The sequence below is a fragment of the Podospora anserina genome, chromosome 2, assembly GCF_000226545.1.
Source record: "Podospora anserina S mat+ genomic DNA chromosome 2, supercontig 2".
Lineage (NCBI taxonomy): Eukaryota > Fungi > Ascomycota > Sordariomycetes > Sordariales > Podosporaceae > Podospora > Podospora anserina.
In genome coordinates this window covers 1,504,435-1,521,054 of record NW_001914858.1, presented here as the reverse complement: position 1 = coordinate 1,521,054, position 16,620 = coordinate 1,504,435, and the positions used below count along the sequence as shown (strand labels likewise).

General features: G+C 53.5%; 4 protein-coding genes across 4 annotated transcripts; 2 read left to right on the top strand and 2 right to left on the bottom strand.

Moving 5' to 3' along the window:
• Positions 1 to 61: 61 nt before the first annotated feature.
• Positions 62 to 1,902, top strand: PODANS_2_3980 (uncharacterized protein; the record flags this gene model as incomplete). The annotated part of the gene is made up of 3 exons (XM_001911114.1): positions 62 to 225; positions 298 to 1,822; positions 1,876 to 1,902. The coding sequence occupies 3 exons, from the start codon at positions 62 to 64 to the stop codon at positions 1,900 to 1,902; spliced, it is 1,716 nt and encodes a 571-aa protein (XP_001911149.1).
• A 1,714-nt stretch (positions 1,903 to 3,616) lies between these two features.
• Positions 3,617 to 5,413, bottom strand: PODANS_2_3970 (uncharacterized protein; the record flags this gene model as incomplete). The annotated part of the gene is made up of 1 exon (XM_001911113.1): positions 3,617 to 5,413. One exon carries the CDS (start codon positions 5,411 to 5,413, stop codon positions 3,617 to 3,619), a length of 1,797 nt encoding a protein of 598 aa, XP_001911148.1.
• A 6,698-nt stretch (positions 5,414 to 12,111) lies between these two features.
• PODANS_2_3960 (uncharacterized protein) lies at positions 12,112 to 13,435 on the bottom strand (the record flags this gene model as incomplete). The annotated part of the gene is made up of 3 exons (XM_001911112.1): positions 12,112 to 13,100; positions 13,159 to 13,219; positions 13,289 to 13,435. The coding sequence occupies 3 exons, from the start codon at positions 13,433 to 13,435 to the stop codon at positions 12,112 to 12,114; spliced, it is 1,197 nt and encodes a 398-aa protein (XP_001911147.1).
• A 1,799-nt stretch (positions 13,436 to 15,234) lies between these two features.
• PODANS_2_3950 (uncharacterized protein) lies at positions 15,235 to 16,620 on the top strand (the record flags this gene model as incomplete). The annotated part of the gene is made up of 1 exon (XM_001911111.1): positions 15,235 to 16,620. One exon carries the CDS (start codon positions 15,235 to 15,237, stop codon positions 16,618 to 16,620), a length of 1,386 nt encoding a protein of 461 aa, XP_001911146.1.

Below are 16,620 nucleotides of genomic sequence, written 5' to 3'. Positions count from 1 at the left end.
GATCTACACGTGCCGTCCTAGTTTTCGCTCGTGTTGTGCTACTTACGGTTCGTATCTAGCAATGTCGTCCACCACGTCGGCCGATGTCTCGGAAGGCCCCGATCGCATCTTGCGCCCGCGCCCCAGGAAACCAGTCCATACCCAGCTCTCCCACATCAGTAACCTTTCCGAGCCAAACGGCGCTCTTGATCCAAATACCAATGGTCACGCCACGGCTACCACTAGGTGAGTCAATTCGAATGCCAGAGCTGCGATAGCTGTGTGGCAACTGGCTAACCACAGCGTCTCTCCTCATAGCGGCCGATCAACACCAGTACCCCCAGATGCTCCTCAGTCCGTCAAGGCGCTCTCTTCCGCCCGTAAGCAGGTTCGCGCAGAGCAACGCCGACGTCTCTTCCCCACCATCGAGTTCGCCAGTCGAGTTTCCCACTTCGATCCCAACAGCGACTACCGCGACTTCCATGGCTTCTTCAACCTCTTCTGGATCGGCCTGGCCATCATGGCCGTCACCACCATGTTGCGCAATGTAAAGGACACCGGATACCCAATGCGCGTTCAAATATGGAGCCTTTTTACTGTCAAGCTCTGGCATCTCGCCATCGCTGATTTTCTCATGGTCGCCAGCACAGCCGTCGCCCTCCCCTTACAAAAGCTCTTCCGCGATGCGCCCGCCGGCAGCTCCCTGACCTGGGCCAAAGGCGGAACAGCCATCATGAGCATATATCAAGTCCTGTGGCTGGCGCTCTGGATCGCCGTGCCCTTTCTGTTAGGTTGGACCTGGACAGCCCAAGTCTTCCTGATCCTCCACACCATGGTCATGCTCATGAAGATGCACTCCTACGCCTTTTACAACGGCCATCTCTCCGAAACCGAAAAACGTCTCCGCGACCTCGACGACCCATCCACCGCCTCCCGCGCCCCAGCCTACCTCTACCCAACCCCCGAAAACCCCATGGGCACCGTTGCCACCAGCCCGCGAAGCGCAAACGGCAGCGCTCAACAGCACCAACTCCTCGAAAAAGACCACCACCACGAATCCAGCGAGGAATCCGACGAGCTAGCCCAGCTTCGCGAAGTCTTGGCCAGGGAGCTCACCAGCCCGATAGGCAACATCACCTACCCATCCAACCTCACCTGGTGGAACTACCTCGACTTCTTGTGCTGCCCAACCCTCTGCTACGAGATCGAATACCCCCGCACGGAGAAGATCGACTGGCAGAACCTCCTCAGCAAAATCGCTGCCACGTTTGGGTGTATCTTCTTACTGACGATCATTTCAGAGGAGTTCATCCTCCCCGCCTTGACGGACGCCTCTTTACGGCTTAACGACACTGTTGCCCCCCCTTCGCCAAGCGAAATCCTCCTCATCCTGTCCGAGACCATCTCCTGGCTACTTTTTCCCTTCATGCTCACCTTTTTACTCGTGTTTCTGGTCATTTTCGAGTATGTTCTTGGGGCGTTTGCGGAAATTACGCATTTTGCGGACAGGCATTTTTATAGTGACTGGTGGAATAGCACGGACTGGATGGAGTTCTCGAGGGAGTGGAACGTGCCTGTTTATTCGTTCCTCAGGAGACACGTCTACAGCGCGAGCAGGCCGTATATTGGCAAGGGGAACGCGACGGTGATTACGTTCTTGATCAGCGCGGTGGGCCACGAGATTGTGATGGGGTGTATCACCAAGAAGCTGAGGGGGTATGGGTTTGTGTGTCAGATGATGCAGTTGCCGCTTGTGGTGCTGCAGAGGACGAGGTGGGTGAGGGGGAGGGAGACGTTTAATAATGTTTGTTTTTGGTGTAGCATGATTTTGGGGTTAAGTCTGGTAAGTCCTATTCTGAGAAAGAGGAGAGAGGGCGGCGCTAATATGGGTGGTAGATTTGCTCGCTCTATGTGCTGGTATGATACCGAAACACTTACAACCGTTTGGACCGACGAAAGCGAAGAAACCAAGACGGGCCTTGGATAGGGCGTTTGTAGCGATAAGAGAGTAGGAGAACAGGGGGCATACAAACATAAAGAGGGATAGTGTTTGCTCACCTGCCCACCTTGAAGATAATAACAATCATCCTACCTGGCATCTACTGTCACTTACATGTACACTACTACACTACACAATAACAATACCCATCTGTTTTTTTTTGCGAGCGGCCATCGGATATTACTCAGTCATAAAAAGTCTCAGGTTCGTTCTTGTTATTTCATCAAACTAGCTTGCTGCTTGCAAATTGTCATAAGAGTCATGAATAAAATGAAAAAGAAGAAAAAAGGGTCCCAAAAAGATTCTTTCCTCCCAGCATCCCGTTTCCTCAACGAGACATGGTCAATTCCCAAGTGCAAGTCTTGGTAGTTGACCAAATACCATATAAAAACCCTCTCCTCCAAAAGAAGAGGTTGCGTGTCACCACCACCAACCCACCCGCCATAGCCACACTCGCCCAGCCGGCAAGCTCCCACTACCACCAACACCTTTAACCCCATCAACCTAATCCAACCCAAGCTCCTTCCCCAAATACCTCAGCCACCCCCCATGCTCCCCTACTCCCAACAGAGCCCCCATCCCGTCATCCAACCAATTCACACACATGCCGTTCTTGTAGATTCGTAAAACGTTGCCCAGAATTGACGGTAACTGCGAATGCGAATTTGATGATGATGCGTGACAGCACTGTTGTTGATTTGTTTGTGTGTGTGTGTGTGTGTGCGTGCGTATTTGCGTTGCGTTTTTGTTGTCAGAAACAAAAAGGCTCGCAGCGTTTGGTATGTCATAGATACATGATGATGAAGAAAAGAAAAAAAATGTCATCAAAAAAAAGGAAAAAGAAAAAAAAAGCCCAACCCACACCCAACCGCTTTGCTCGCTCGTCAATGCTTCGTCTCGTCATCATATCCCAACTCCATTCATGCCTCGGTGGGTAGGCAGCCAGCCCAGCCAGTAAGTCATGCGGCGGTTCATCAGTGTCAGCTAGAGCCTGTTTTCAAGACCCTAGCGACGCGAGGTGTTGACGTGACCCCAGACTTCAACTTGACTGACTGACTGACCCTTTCGCCTCATGCAATGCCATATCCAAAATTCCCTTCCCATTCCTCCCAATGGCGGTCTCCATCATTCTCTCTCCTCGCATGAATTCCATTTCCTCATCATCCCATAACCAATCTATTCATAACTTGATGGAATAGAGGAAAAATGTGAAAGAAATAGAGAAAAACACATGAGCTGGCTTCGTTACTGCTTCTTTTTCTTTTCCTTCATGAAATATTTCGTCCATGTCAAAAGATATCCAAAAAGAGTAGATATGAAAACCATCAGAGGAAAATAGATCCGAGTCCACATCCATAGCCCAGGTTGAAATCCTATGCCCAAAACTCCTGCCCCAAAAAAGGAAAGAAAAAACTACCTTTGCAAATGCTCAATGCTCGCATAAGAGCAAAAATGTTAGGTCCCGTCGCTCATTAAGAATTAGAAATGGTTTGCCGAGAGTACATCAGGGAGAGGCGCAGAGAGGTAGTCGAGGCAGTCTCAGCCAGCTGTCGAATGGTTCGATGGTGGCATTTGATGCCAGCTCGACTCCCTGCCCGGCGATGGCAATAAAGCGACGACCGGTCCGCGGCATTACTTTCATGATGCCACAGCAGCACCGTACGGGTCAGCTTGTGTGTAGGTGTATTCCGCGTACTTGATGTCATTCAAGCCATACGACTTGCCCTCTTTGACCTTGAAAGCCGTCTGGGCATACGCGGCCGAAGGAGAATGAGGACTCCATCCATCGTCTGCGTACCTCCGAGACGTGGGAGACTCGCCGTACCCGTAACCCATCTTCGAGGTCTTGCCGCCCTCAACCTTGTAGTGGATGGCTTCGGGAGATCTGTTACGGCGGCGGCGATGTCTGCGCTCTCGATCTTCGTCTGATTCGTAATAATCGTCATACGGGTCTGATCGGGCAGCAGCAGCACCTGGAGCCCAAGTCGTGCTGCGCATAAGAGAAGGAATAGGAACAATCCGCTCTCCGCGTGCTGCGCTGCGCTCGTAATCATGTGGCGTCGTGTTGGTCCGGCTGACGCGAGGAGGGGACTCGGCAGAAACAGGAGGAGTGGTGTACGACTTGGTAAGATTAGGAATCGGACGAGACTTGGCAGGAGAAGCATCAAGATCGTACTTCAGCTTCTCCTTGGATTTGGAAGCCTCATGTGAAGGACGGCGAGCTGCACGCCTGGCGGCCCGCATGATCGACTCCTCTTCTGGGTCTGCGGGAGGTGGTGTGGGCGCGACAGGAATTTCGAGAATATGATCAGGAGGCGTTTGCGACTTCCAGAAAGCGGTCTCCTTGGGAGCAGAACCACCGGCACGGGCAATGTAGCTGGCAGCCTCTGCAAAGTGGTCGATGTGTTTCCTCTCGGGGACCTCCATCGCCGCAGCATGAGGAGACTTGGCCCGGCGTGAGCTTGACTTGTCCCGCTCACGTTCGCGCTCACGATCACGCTCACGTTCCCTCTCCCGTTCCCGCTCGCGAAGAATCGGGTCATCGTACTTCTTGCTGCTCGATGAAGACTTCTTCTTATCCGACCGAGACGTCATATAGATCTCGTCTTCCGCCCAAGGTTGCTCGGCAAACTCGGGGTACGTTTCTACGTAAGGCTTGTGTCGGCGAGTCTTCTCCTCGGCATCACGGCGACGCTCCTTCTCCCGCTCCTTCTCAAGACGCTCAATTCTCTTCTTCTCAGCCCTACGGGCCTCCCTCTCCTTCTCACGCTCCCTTTCTCTTTCCTTTTCCTGACGCTCCAGCTCCTTCTCACGTTCCTTGGCGATCAACCTCTCCTTTTTCCTCTCCTCCTCCTTCTCCTTGAATCGACGGAGCTCTTCCTTCTCTCTCCTCTTGATGTCTTCCAGCTTCTCGTCATCACGCTTTGATGGCTTCTCATAGCTGGCAGTGCGACGGGCAGTCTTCTCGCCGTCCTCATAGATGGCGTAAGTACGAGATGCAGGAACCTCCTCGTGCGACCGGGTGTGGGGTGACGCATAATGGGTGTACACCTTCCCGGTCGAGGGAGACGAAGTACTGTGGCTCTTGTACTTTGATGGTGGTTCGGCAGTGCGAATGTCGTAGTACCTGGTGGATGTTGTGCGGGGAACAGACGTATTCGCAGCGTTCTTCATGGCGGCCTGGGCCTTTGCCTTGAGCTCAGCGAGCTTGAGCTGCTCCTCATACTTGGCAAGCTCGACATCATTGCTGAGCAGCTCCCAGGCTTGTTGTACCTTTGTGAATTCCTCCTGCTTCAGAGCCTTAAGCTCGGGGTCTTGGACCTTGTCAGGGTGGCACTTGAGCACAAGCTTCTTGTAAGCAGATCGAATCTCAGACTTGTCTGCAGTCTTCTCGACACCGAGAGTCTTCCATGGATCCGCGGGGAGGGTGCTCATGATGAACTGCGACGGGTATGGTTGAGAGAGCCGCTTGTTTCCGTCAAGGAGAAGCAGCTGCTGGGGAGCTTCACTTGGTGAGATGGGTGAGTGTTCGGATGATGACGATGGGGGTCGACGAAAGGAGCGCGGTGCAGAGGCAGCAGTCGGCTGGTCGACACGGGGCGGCTATTGCATCGGAGGCGTCAGGACTCGGCTCCGGGTCGAAGGAGCGTGGGTGGTGAGTTATGCAGGGAGGCGAACGCGGCGACGAGGAATGGAATCACGCTTCCGAGGCGGATTGATTGATGGGTAGGGCGAGGTAAGGCAGGTCGGCCAGCGGCTCAACCAGGCAAAAACAAAACCAAGGGAAAAAAGGAGACAATGCGGTGTTTTTTTTTTGGGGGGGGGGGGGGGGGGGTTGTGAGGTTGAGGTGGTGGTTGTGTGTGAGGAGGAGGTGTAGAGGTGCAGCAGCGAGCGGGGAGGGGGAGAGAGGAAGCGGTGTTGGGACGGGGGTTGCTGTATATGGGACGAGTGCTTTGGCTGGTGGAGCACCTGAACTACCCAGCACCAAGCAACCGTTGCTGCTCTGTCGTGGGGTGAAATGGACTGGAAGTGGATTTGTTGTCCCAAGTTCCTCGGTATGCGTGGGTAGGTGTCGATGGCAAAAACAGTGGAAAACGGTCCAGAGAACAGGGTCGTGATTATCAGGGCCAGCCCAAGTGCCGACCTGGTTCTGGGCTCGGGTTGCTTGTTGTTGTGAGGTGGTGCGTGGTATGTGGTATGAGGTGATGGGGGAGCGAAGAAGGACAGGCGATGAAGTCACCTGCAAGCCGTTCTCTCCAGTGGGATGTGGCCAGCGGGGGGCCTGCTCTCGCTTCCTGCTTCCTGCTGGCTTCCTGCTTCACGCGCTGTCCTGCTTCTGCTCCTGTTTCTTCCCAGGTTCAACTGCACTGCACCAATGCTACTGAACTGGCAAGCAAAGATGAATCAATTGGGAGGATGGGGTGGGCAAGATGGAGATGTGTAAAGAGTTCTCGCAGCCAGCTGCCCTCACTCGCCCTCTTCCTCTCTCTTGTTCCCCCGCTGTGGATTCCTCAGTCGGTCTGAGAGGGCGGGGGGGCGTGGGCGATGCGGGAGGTTGTGGATACTGTGGGGATGGAAGGCTATTGGTTTGACAGGCACAATCTTTCCTCTTTCAGCTAGCGCCCGCTGACAACACCCGTCTCTTTAAACTGCTTTGAACTAATCCGCACCTCACCGGACGTCCCTTTCTTTCTGTCGGCTTCTGTCACCTCCTCATCTTTTCACTCGCCGCTAGCGAATGCACCTGTCTCAGTTGGGACTCGGCCCTCTCTCAAAGACAACACAGCGTTCACCACGGCCTCAATCTGGAACTGTCATACATAATATTCCCCCAAGCCCAAGGTCCAAGCCTCCTCAGATCAGCACAATCCTCAGCTCCTTTCGTGTAAGACTAAGCAGCACAGCACCGAGAACGCGAGGCGACGAACACTTGACCTCATCTAGGTCTCTCCGAAGGCGCTCAAGAAGTTCCTCGGAGGAATCCCTACCCAGGTACCTATCGCCCGACCCTCGAACAACAATCCAGCCTCTCCGCCACCACCAAACCCGCCCAACCAACGGGCACGAACGGGCAACGGGTCTGCCGGAAAACGGGCTACTAACAACCGCCCGGAGCGGCCTCCTCAACTTCCCTTTCGCTATCACCGCTGAGGCACTGAGGCAAAGGCATACGCATTTTTGTCCAACACTTCCAGAATTTTGCCCCCTTTCACTACACTATGGGAACTTCTTTGCCTCTTTGCAAATTCCTATGAATGAATCATACTGTTCGGGATCCAAATGACACATTGATTCCCATTTCCCTCGAAGCCCAAGCCCCTTCTCAACAAGTGGCCGAGAAGTTATATTTCTCCTGAAAAGTGGCAAACTTTCCGAGGCCCGACCAGACCAGACCCAGACCCGGTGCCTGAAAGATTCCCGTGTGTGTGCCTGAGTGCCTGAGCAAATGACAAAGACAGATTTTCAGATGACAGACGGGATTTCCACGTTGGAGGCGATAACCTTAACACCGATGCCTTCCCAACTCATGGTACAGCACGCTCACGACGCTTTGTCATGATGTTCATCCCGTTTACCGTCGCCTCTTATGGAGCTATTCCAGATCAACTCTTCCACCAAGTGATGCATTTCAACCCATCAAAATCTCCGTTTAAATCTTTGTCAGAGGAGATTTTCCCCCAAAGCAACATCCCCAAACCAGCGGTCGGCAGCGCGCTCGTTTCAACTTTTATGCAGCCCTCTTGCATCTTGCATACAACTCCCACATCCCAAGCATATCCTACATAACAGTAGTTCTAGCGGTGAGTCTTCTCGGTCGGCATCCTCCCCGGCAACCACCAGGTTTGTTTTATCTTTTTATTCCCTCAATAAAACTCGATGCAACAGAGAGAGAGGGTCCTTTCCAGATTTTTTTTTTGTATTTTTCCTTCTCTTGGTTTGCACAAGACTCATCTCTCCCTTCCCTTCAAATCCCGAGAAATGTACCCGGTCCTTAGCCCTCAGTTCTCTCATCCAATGCACCCCAACCAAGTAAAAAGCGAGGCGATGAACGACAGCAGAAAAGCAAACGACGAATCAGCCTCGACCGCATAACATAACAGATACATACATAAGCAAGCAAGCAAAGCAGCAGAGCAAGCAACTACGCAAGCAATATTTGATATCTTGTCCTGTCCCTGTGGGCTGGGCTGGGCTGAGCTGCTTGGTCTTGGGGGGTTTGGGTTCGTTAACCTGCCAGCACCACCATCACCAGCCATGCCACCACATATCCACCTCCTTTTCCTGTCTGTCCAGTGACGCATACAGAAGAACCCAAAGCTAGATCGCATTCTCCTAAAATCAGATGCCCATCGAACAACACCCAACCCAGTGATCACGAGCAGAGCTAGCCAGAAGAAAAATAATTCTTCAGCAGCCAGCGTGTGGTTTCTTGTTGGCTTACAGCTCAAAACTCCACGTCTGCGGGGCAAATGACATGGTAGCTGTATGGCGCATCCATAGCTTCATTGAAACCAAAACCAAGCCCACCCCGCCGCCTTATCCTATGGCATGTCCTTTGTTGTCTAAAAGAGGCCCGTGAGAGCCTGACTTCAACTTTGGGTCTAAAACCCAGATATCGCGGTGTTCTTGATAGGTGATCTCCCACTCTCCCATAACTTTCAACTGCCGCTATCAACCTTCCTCGTCGACACGAAACGGGGCTGTCGGTTGACTTGTCACATCTTTCTTTCCCCTGCTCTCAGAAAGCAGAAAAGTCCCCAAAAGAACCCATCGATATCAGAAAAAAACTGCATCTTGTGTGCTTCGGAGAAGCCATCAGAGTTAGGCCAGTCAGTGGTAGTGAGTAAGTAAGTACCTAGTGCGCCAGCGCATCGTGCCTTCTTGGCTTGACTGGATGCGAGGCAACTTGGCTGCAGGTCTGTGGGCTCCTCTCTCACCAACCAATTGCTCCTCTTCCATGGAGAATGCCCTGCAGTGAAAATGCGAAAAGACGAGCCGTCACAAAAACTGAATGCCCGAACCTGCCGGTTCCCAGCCCGTTACCACTCACTCAGCAGGCGACCCCCCACCGTGTGTGAGGCAAGACAACCGGCATGAAGCAGTGATAGGGAACCCCCTCCCCTCCTTTCGTGTTGCTTGGATTGACGAACCAGAAGCTAAGCGGTGCTACTAAGCAGGTCTTCAGCCAATTGGTTCCGGTCAAAAATTTTTGTCCCTCGTTACAGCCAGAGAGGAGATCAAAAAGGACTTGGGGAATTCGGCGCCAGTCGCGCAAACCCGTATCTATTAGCCGTGCTGGTAGATGTGCCTTGTTAGGATTGGACAGCAAACCTGCCGCGCAAAGGCAAGGTCCCGCCGGTACGTGTGATCGCTGCGGTTTTATCAAGCAAAAATCGACGTTAGTAGTCAAGTCTGCTGAGACGCTTCATCAACCATTCTCCGCTCATCTCGTGCTCGTTTCTTGCTGGGCGCGGGGGGTTGAATCTGTAGTGTACCGATATACATCCGTACCTCCTGTTGTTGACAGCCAACCATGGCCGGTCTTCCAAAGAGGCCATCATGAAAGCAGGTACGGGGCGCTGGCCTCAAAGGACCCGATAGGCGGTGAGTGTGTGCATACATATCTCCCTCTCGTGCCTCCCTCACACCGCGAGGTTCTGCTCACCTCCATACATACACCACTCACGACTTGGACCTCACCCATACCACCCACCCTCTCGCCATCGGGAGTTCGCAGTCGAAGACACCACTCGGGGCAGGCCGGCCAAGGAAAGGGCCAAGCAGATGCTGATGACGCGAGTTGGAGGGCCGCTTCTGACCATCCGATCCAGAGCCAGTGCCCCTCACTGGATGGTTGTCGCCAAACTGACACCTACCCACGCTTCGGCCAATCGAGATGTGTGTGGTGTGCTATCAAAACACAACGAGACCCCAGTGGGAGGCGCCTTGGCTACCAATCATGACCCCTGAAAATCCGGAATCTGCAGATGGCAGCGGCATTCCCAGTGGGCCGTTTCGGTGGTCGCGGGGGGAGCGCCAGTCGATCGGACACTGCGGCTTGGAGAGAGGTTTTGATGCCTGAGCTATGAGGCTTGACAGGATTCCGTCCTGAGCTGTCATGTGTGGATGAACATATCAAGATTCGCCCAGATCCTGCTTTTTTTTTTGCACAGCAATGCGGTCATAGGTGTAACACTCTAAGCACTGATATCCCTCCCAACAATGTCATCTGCTGTGTTTCGGCCTGCCCAGTGTCCCGGAGAGGTACATACGAGGTAGATCTGGTTCCCCAAAGAGAGAAACTGTCTCTTCCGGTGGTCGCTTTTGAGACTTGTTGGAGCTTCTGCAGCGCTCAGGAGACCGACAGCTCCTGTGACGAGTCAGCATGGGGAAGTGTGAACTTACCCCGCCAAGCCCGCGCGACTTTACCCCTCCCTCCTCCCCATACCCATGCCCGCTCTTTTGACCAAGCAAAACACCCTTGTTAGGTAAGGACCTTAACTTCAGGGAGCTGACACCGAATAAACCTCGACGCGGGTGAGATCCCTTACCGAAAGACTTTGTGTCACCCCAATGGTGAGAGCATAGTCCGGTACGGGAAGCACGGAACGGTCAGACTGACTGCTAATGGAGCGTCGATATGCCGTGCGTCCGTTGACCTCATGGCGGTGAGAACCAACCATGAGTTCGATATTTGCTGCCAATTGTGATGTTGATGGGCAGGCTGTGCACTGCACATCTGTCAGCAGCCTCCCAGCTCAGCATTTCTGGTATCCTCGTGCACAATGCGTCTTGGTCTGGTTCCCGAGGCACATGTGCACCATAGCGTTCTTGGAAAGCCCCATTGGACTGCAATGGTCCCCCACGACAAATAACGCAACTATCGTGCAGGAGCTGGAGCATCAGACGTTAATGCTCTCCGCGGCCTCATCCCCACCATCTGACCACTGTTGTCATGGCGAGCACTGGATGACTGGTCCCAAAAAGATGCAGAAGCGCTCGTCTAAGTGCCACATGGGACAGCTCGCGGTCTTGTGCCCCTCCAGACTCCTGCGGCTCTCGCTTTCTTTCCGATTAGCACCGCCGTTGCTTCTCCCTCTGCAGTATGTTTCTCCGCAATTGGCAAAGAAGAGAGAGCACGTAGCCGAGACCGCAGCTGGCCTTGGCCAGCGCTTAGTGGCTCTTGTACCTGCACTCGTGAGCCTCTGAGCTCGTGACCTGCCGACAACCTCAAGCCTGGATCTCACGAGGCAGTGACGGCTGCAAGCTGGGGTAAAAGCGGAAACGCTATGCGGGCCGTTGCTGACGGAGATGTCTGATGTTCAGCCCGCTTGTGAATTCTGGGGTCAGGCTGCGGATCCCCGGGTTCGAGGCATGTGCCACGCTCAAGGAGACGTTGATCTTAGCAAGCCAGTTCGCCTGCTGAGGCTTGCCTATGTCTGGCCTCTCAGATATCGGAACATAGCCGGGTCGAAGAGCAACGAACAAGACTCCACTTGAGAACTACTCCATTCATTCCTTGTACGGAGTAGAAGGAGATGAGTCTGACCGAGCCCTGCCTCGCTCGGTCAACAGCTTGCAAAACGTCACAGTTGGTAAAAAACATACCAAAACGTCACATGAGACGTTGCCTATTTGGATATATGCACGTACGCTCGTCGACGTGGTTTCAGCTGTGAATGTGTCCCAGTCGTTCAGTGACAACTATCGTAGCTTCGTCATGATGTCGAGGTTGACATCTTCCTCCATGCTTCCAAAGTCCACATATGGGCTGGACTATGGAGATGTTGTCCCAAGCATGCCACGTTGAGCACACTTGGTTCTGTGGGGAGCAACGGCAGGATCCTGGACGGGCAAGACGGTAGCGTATCGGATTCATAACCATGCGGTTGTTGGTTCATAGAGCGGGCCGAGCAGCTTGTTGGGTGGAGCAACAAGTGTCGGATCGAGTCTGTATTGATCTTCGGTGATGCTCCATCATGGTGGCCGTAGTCGGCGTTTCAACGGGTCCCAAGCCAGCTGTCTGTCGATGAGACCACACGTAGCTACCCAAATAGTCACGGAGAGGGATCTCTCAAGGAATGGAATCCGCTCTATTCGCCGTAGGCTGGCAGTATGCCGAGTCCTGGAACTACGTCCATACAGGCAGATCCGCATCAACGACAATTGGCTTGTTGTATCTCCTGCCACCCGTGTGAGGCCAGTTCGTTGCCACGATAGCACAGTTGACTACGCAAGTCTCGCGTCGACCCGTGCGACTGGAGTTCAACTCTCGGCTTTTGGACGTTAGAGGCTGGACGTCATCCAAGGTGGGGAGCCCGGGGCCCAGCCCAGGACCAGGACCAAGGCCACGGGGCTGACCATCCGAGACCCGACACTCGGGATCCTGTCGGGATGATGGGGTGCATGAGACAGACGGTGCTCGGAGCAGACCATCACGCGGGCTGCCTCCTGATACATTCGTGGTAGTTTCGGCCGAGTTGCCAAAGGCAAGGGCGCGGTTGCCTCCACGAGGGGTCAAATCAACCAGACTGAGCTTGGCTGACTGAATATCTGGGTGGGGGTCATCCCAGTATTCCACGCCGGCTTCATGATATTGCTCGTTGGCAAATTCATCCCTTTCCGGCTCCCATCGCACTCGCTGAGCACCCCTTCCCGGATGGACATGGCCACAAACATGAAGTCTTGGGCGGACTGTCGAGAGTCGTTTCTTCAAAAATTGACATCCAAGCGTGGCATCGCAGTTGCCTCGTGGTGGTGTATGTGTGACCAGGATATCGGTATCAAGTGGGATCTCTGACCAAAGGTTTACTGCTTCTTGGGAGACGAGGTCTGTAGATGTTTGCGTTCCCGAAGGATCTGGCTCCACGCCGTTGCCATCGTATCCGAATGCCCACAGACCGTTCTTGGGACTGTAGGGAGAGCCAAAGACATTGAATTCGGTTCTTGGTCCTTTGGGGTTGGTAAGCCGGATTCTCGTGGAGCTATGACACAGGTATGTGATGGTAGGGCTCGATGTCAGAAGCTTGAGACACTCAGCCGTGTTCTGGGGTTTCTTGTTGTGGAAGCTTTGCCCATGATCTTGATAGAAGCCTTGATCCAGTGTTATATCATGGTTTCCTGACAGAATCAGCCTTGATGCAAGAGAAATGCAGTCGTCGTGGCTGTCAATTCTCACCGGCAATCACAATCTTGACTTCAAAGTCGACCTTTTCTAACCACTGCACTGTTTTGGAAAGCTAGAAGGCACCGTTAGCAAACCATAAATGGTGCCCTTGAAGATTCAACAAAAGGAACGGTCTCGCTACCTCTGAATAGCTACCCTGGTTCGTCAAGTCGCCAGCATGAATCAGCACGTCACCTTTCGGTAGCTTGACAGTTGAATTATGAGTATCGCTGATACAAACAATTCGAGTACGCCTAGTTTGGCTGGGCAAAGACTGAGACGATGCCATGATATTGTTTGCTCTGTGCGGATGTGGCCAAGCAGGGCGAGGCTGCTTGTATGAACCTGGAAGCCGGGGTCAAGTGACAGAAAGAGAGAGCAATCAATGAAGTTGAATCTCGCTTGCGAATAAAGTTTGGATTGATAGGCAAGGCAAGAGCTTTTCAACGCTCCCATGTACCGTTTAACCAGCAAGAATGGCAAATTCGATGATTCTGAAAATGGCATGAAAGACAATCAATCACATGATGTTGAAGCTGTCGAGAACAAGGCAAAAAGGAACGGCGATGCTTGACTTGGCGGACATTACCGTCCAAGTCGAGCCCCAAGACGAGAAATGAATGAGTGAAAGAGGCAATCGGCACGGACCATGGGTGGAATTGACCAATGGCATCACGAAAGAAGATTAATGAGACTCCTTTTCGCTTGGGACCCTTCTCCAGCAAATGCGACTTTGGGACGAGTTTACCCCTGGATGGCCCAAGGGAATGGCAGTGCCTAGAGGAAATTGTCAATTGATACTTGCACCACGCGACGGACGGTCCATGTTGTTAATGTTCGTTTGACAGTTCACGTCAACGTCAACCCGTCAGTTTGTTGATGCCGCTGGGCCCAAGGCTGCTTGTGGATTGGTTCCATGCCCCTCTTTTTTTGTCTTTGGAGCGCATCGCATCCGTCCATTCTCTTGTTTCCACTCGGGCACATTGCTCGCTCCGCTGCTTTAATCAGACGACGACAACTATCGAACACTGACCCCGTTGATCTGTCAAAGGTAGCCACGCCGACGTTGAATAGGAACAGGGCCAAGGGGGGAGAATCCAAATTCCGAGACCCGCAGACGCCAGGCTCCTCAAAAAAGTTTAGGTCCCGGTAGCTCGTTTCGTCAAAGGTTGAAGTGAGTGGTGCTCCGTGGAAGGCAGCCCAGGACACCCACGACAAATCACACAACACCAAGGCCATCTTCCAAGCAACCACACGACCTCCGCATCGTCTGCCTGCGCTTCCGCCCTTTTCCTTTGTCACGACCATCACGCGCGAATATTACCGCCGACCGCGCCGATTGAATCGATCAACCCGATCCGCGACGACAGCATCTAGAACATCGGAAACAGCCGCATGAGGAGTTCCGATCTGCGCTGCACTTGACGCTGTTGGCCAAGTTGGAGAGGCTGGGTGGCGCGGTGATACACTCGGCGCCCATTACACCCGCGCCGGCAGCTGTCAAGTGCTCTCTTCAACGGCCTACACAATCTACACTTTTCTTTCTGTTTCCGGATCAAAAAAAGATAGGCCCAGTTTTTGGCCCGGTGGTTTGGGTTCGCTGCCGCACCTGCCCCGTAATTTCCTGCCGAACAGTCGACGACTGGTTTGTCGCCGTCGCCAACCGTCAGTTGAGTTGTCTTTGTCGGTGACAAATATGGCGGCAGTGTCGCAGACGACGACGGCATTCTCACCTTCTGCGGCCCATGACACTGGCTATTCGTGGGACCTTGCTGTGCCGGACGAAGCAGAGGTAAGAACAAAACCATCGACAGCATTTTCAAGCGGAGACGTGCCTTCCACGTGCCTTCCTCCCAACTTCCCTGTCCCCTGCCTCCCTTACCTTGAGGGAAAGCGCTCTTTTCTAACACTCGCGTCCCGCTACAGAACGACCTTCACGACGGCAAGCGGCTTGTACATGACGAAAACGCCTACTCATCCCACCGACAGCCACTGGCCCCTCAGAATGGTAATTCTACTCTGCACTCTACCGCCACGGGCCTAGACTCGATTTCGCGAAAGTACGCCAACGGAGACGCTGGTTCCGATATGACTGCTTATGCCACCCAAAACCACCACAAGCAATCGAAACCCCGGAGTATTCAGGACCACCCCAGCTCTCTGGAGAGCACGGAAGCATTTGATAGCGACACGAGAGGGAATGGATCCGATGGTTTGCAGAGAACGGGGCCGAGGGACAGCACGCCGCCGATAGGACAAGAGGACAATTCGAAATGGATTCATCGGGACAAGTTGGCTCGGATTGAAAGTGAAGAGTTGCAAGCTGCTGGTATCTTTTTGCCACGCCAAAGGGACAGGGCAAGGTCGAAGAGTCAAAACAGGACACGGAGGGATCAGAGTCAGGACAAGCTGAACGGTTCGGGGAGGTCGATTGGTGGTACGGATAATGCCTCGAGATCTAGGAAAAACTCGGGGGCAACGACGACAGAACCCAAGACTCCAGATCTCAACGCGATTCCTAGTTGGGATCTTAGACGTCCAGAGGAAATTGTGGAAGAGGGTGACGGATATTGGGTGTCGACGGGTAGCGGCAAAAACACTTCGAAAATCCCCGTGGCAAAGGTCAGCCCGGTGCCCATTCCCAGCGAGCATATCGAACGAGACACTCTCTTGGCCAGGAAACGTGACGGTAGTCCCGGCGAGGACTCGATATCTTACTCCAGAACCCGAGGCAGAAGCGGTAGTAACGCAACCTCGCTTGGCAAACTGACACCGAGCGAGGGGACTGCTCAATCCACTAGCCAACCGAACAAGAGAACCGATCCATCTCCCAAGAAGCCTGCCGGGATTAGAAAACCAAAGGCTGCGAATGGGGCTGCCGGACGTCCCAAGACAAGAGGTGGGCCTAGTAAGGACTCGACTAGTAGCGGGACACGGCCATCCACGAGGTCTGCTGAGAGGGAGTTTTCCAGCAGTAGCAAGCCAATGGAAGGAGAACCACCCTGGATGATCTCTGCGTACCGGCCTGATCCTCGCTTGCCTCCGGACCAACAACTCTTGCCAACCGTAGCCAAGCGGCTAGCTCAAGAGAGGATGGAACGAGAGGGCAAGTTTGGAAATGTCTACGACAGAGAGTTTAGGCCACTCACCGACGAAGGGTTCTTGAAACCTCCAGAGAACATCGCGGGACAAGAGGAAAGGGATCCTGAAAAGGAAGCGCAGGATGAGGAGCAGGGTGACTGGCCGTTAAGGCCAGAAGTGAGGAGCCCTACGCTTGGAGGAAGAGCGAGCTCATATTCAACAATGCCCAAGATCTCAGACAAACCAACCATGAGTCCTCTACCAAGCCCACGGACGCCAGGACCACAACCACAGACCCAGCTTCAGCCGTCGTCGACAGTCAAGGTACCGGAACCCCCTGAGGAGGATCCAGCACCAAAGAAGGGTGGTTGCGGCTGTTGCATTGTCATGTAG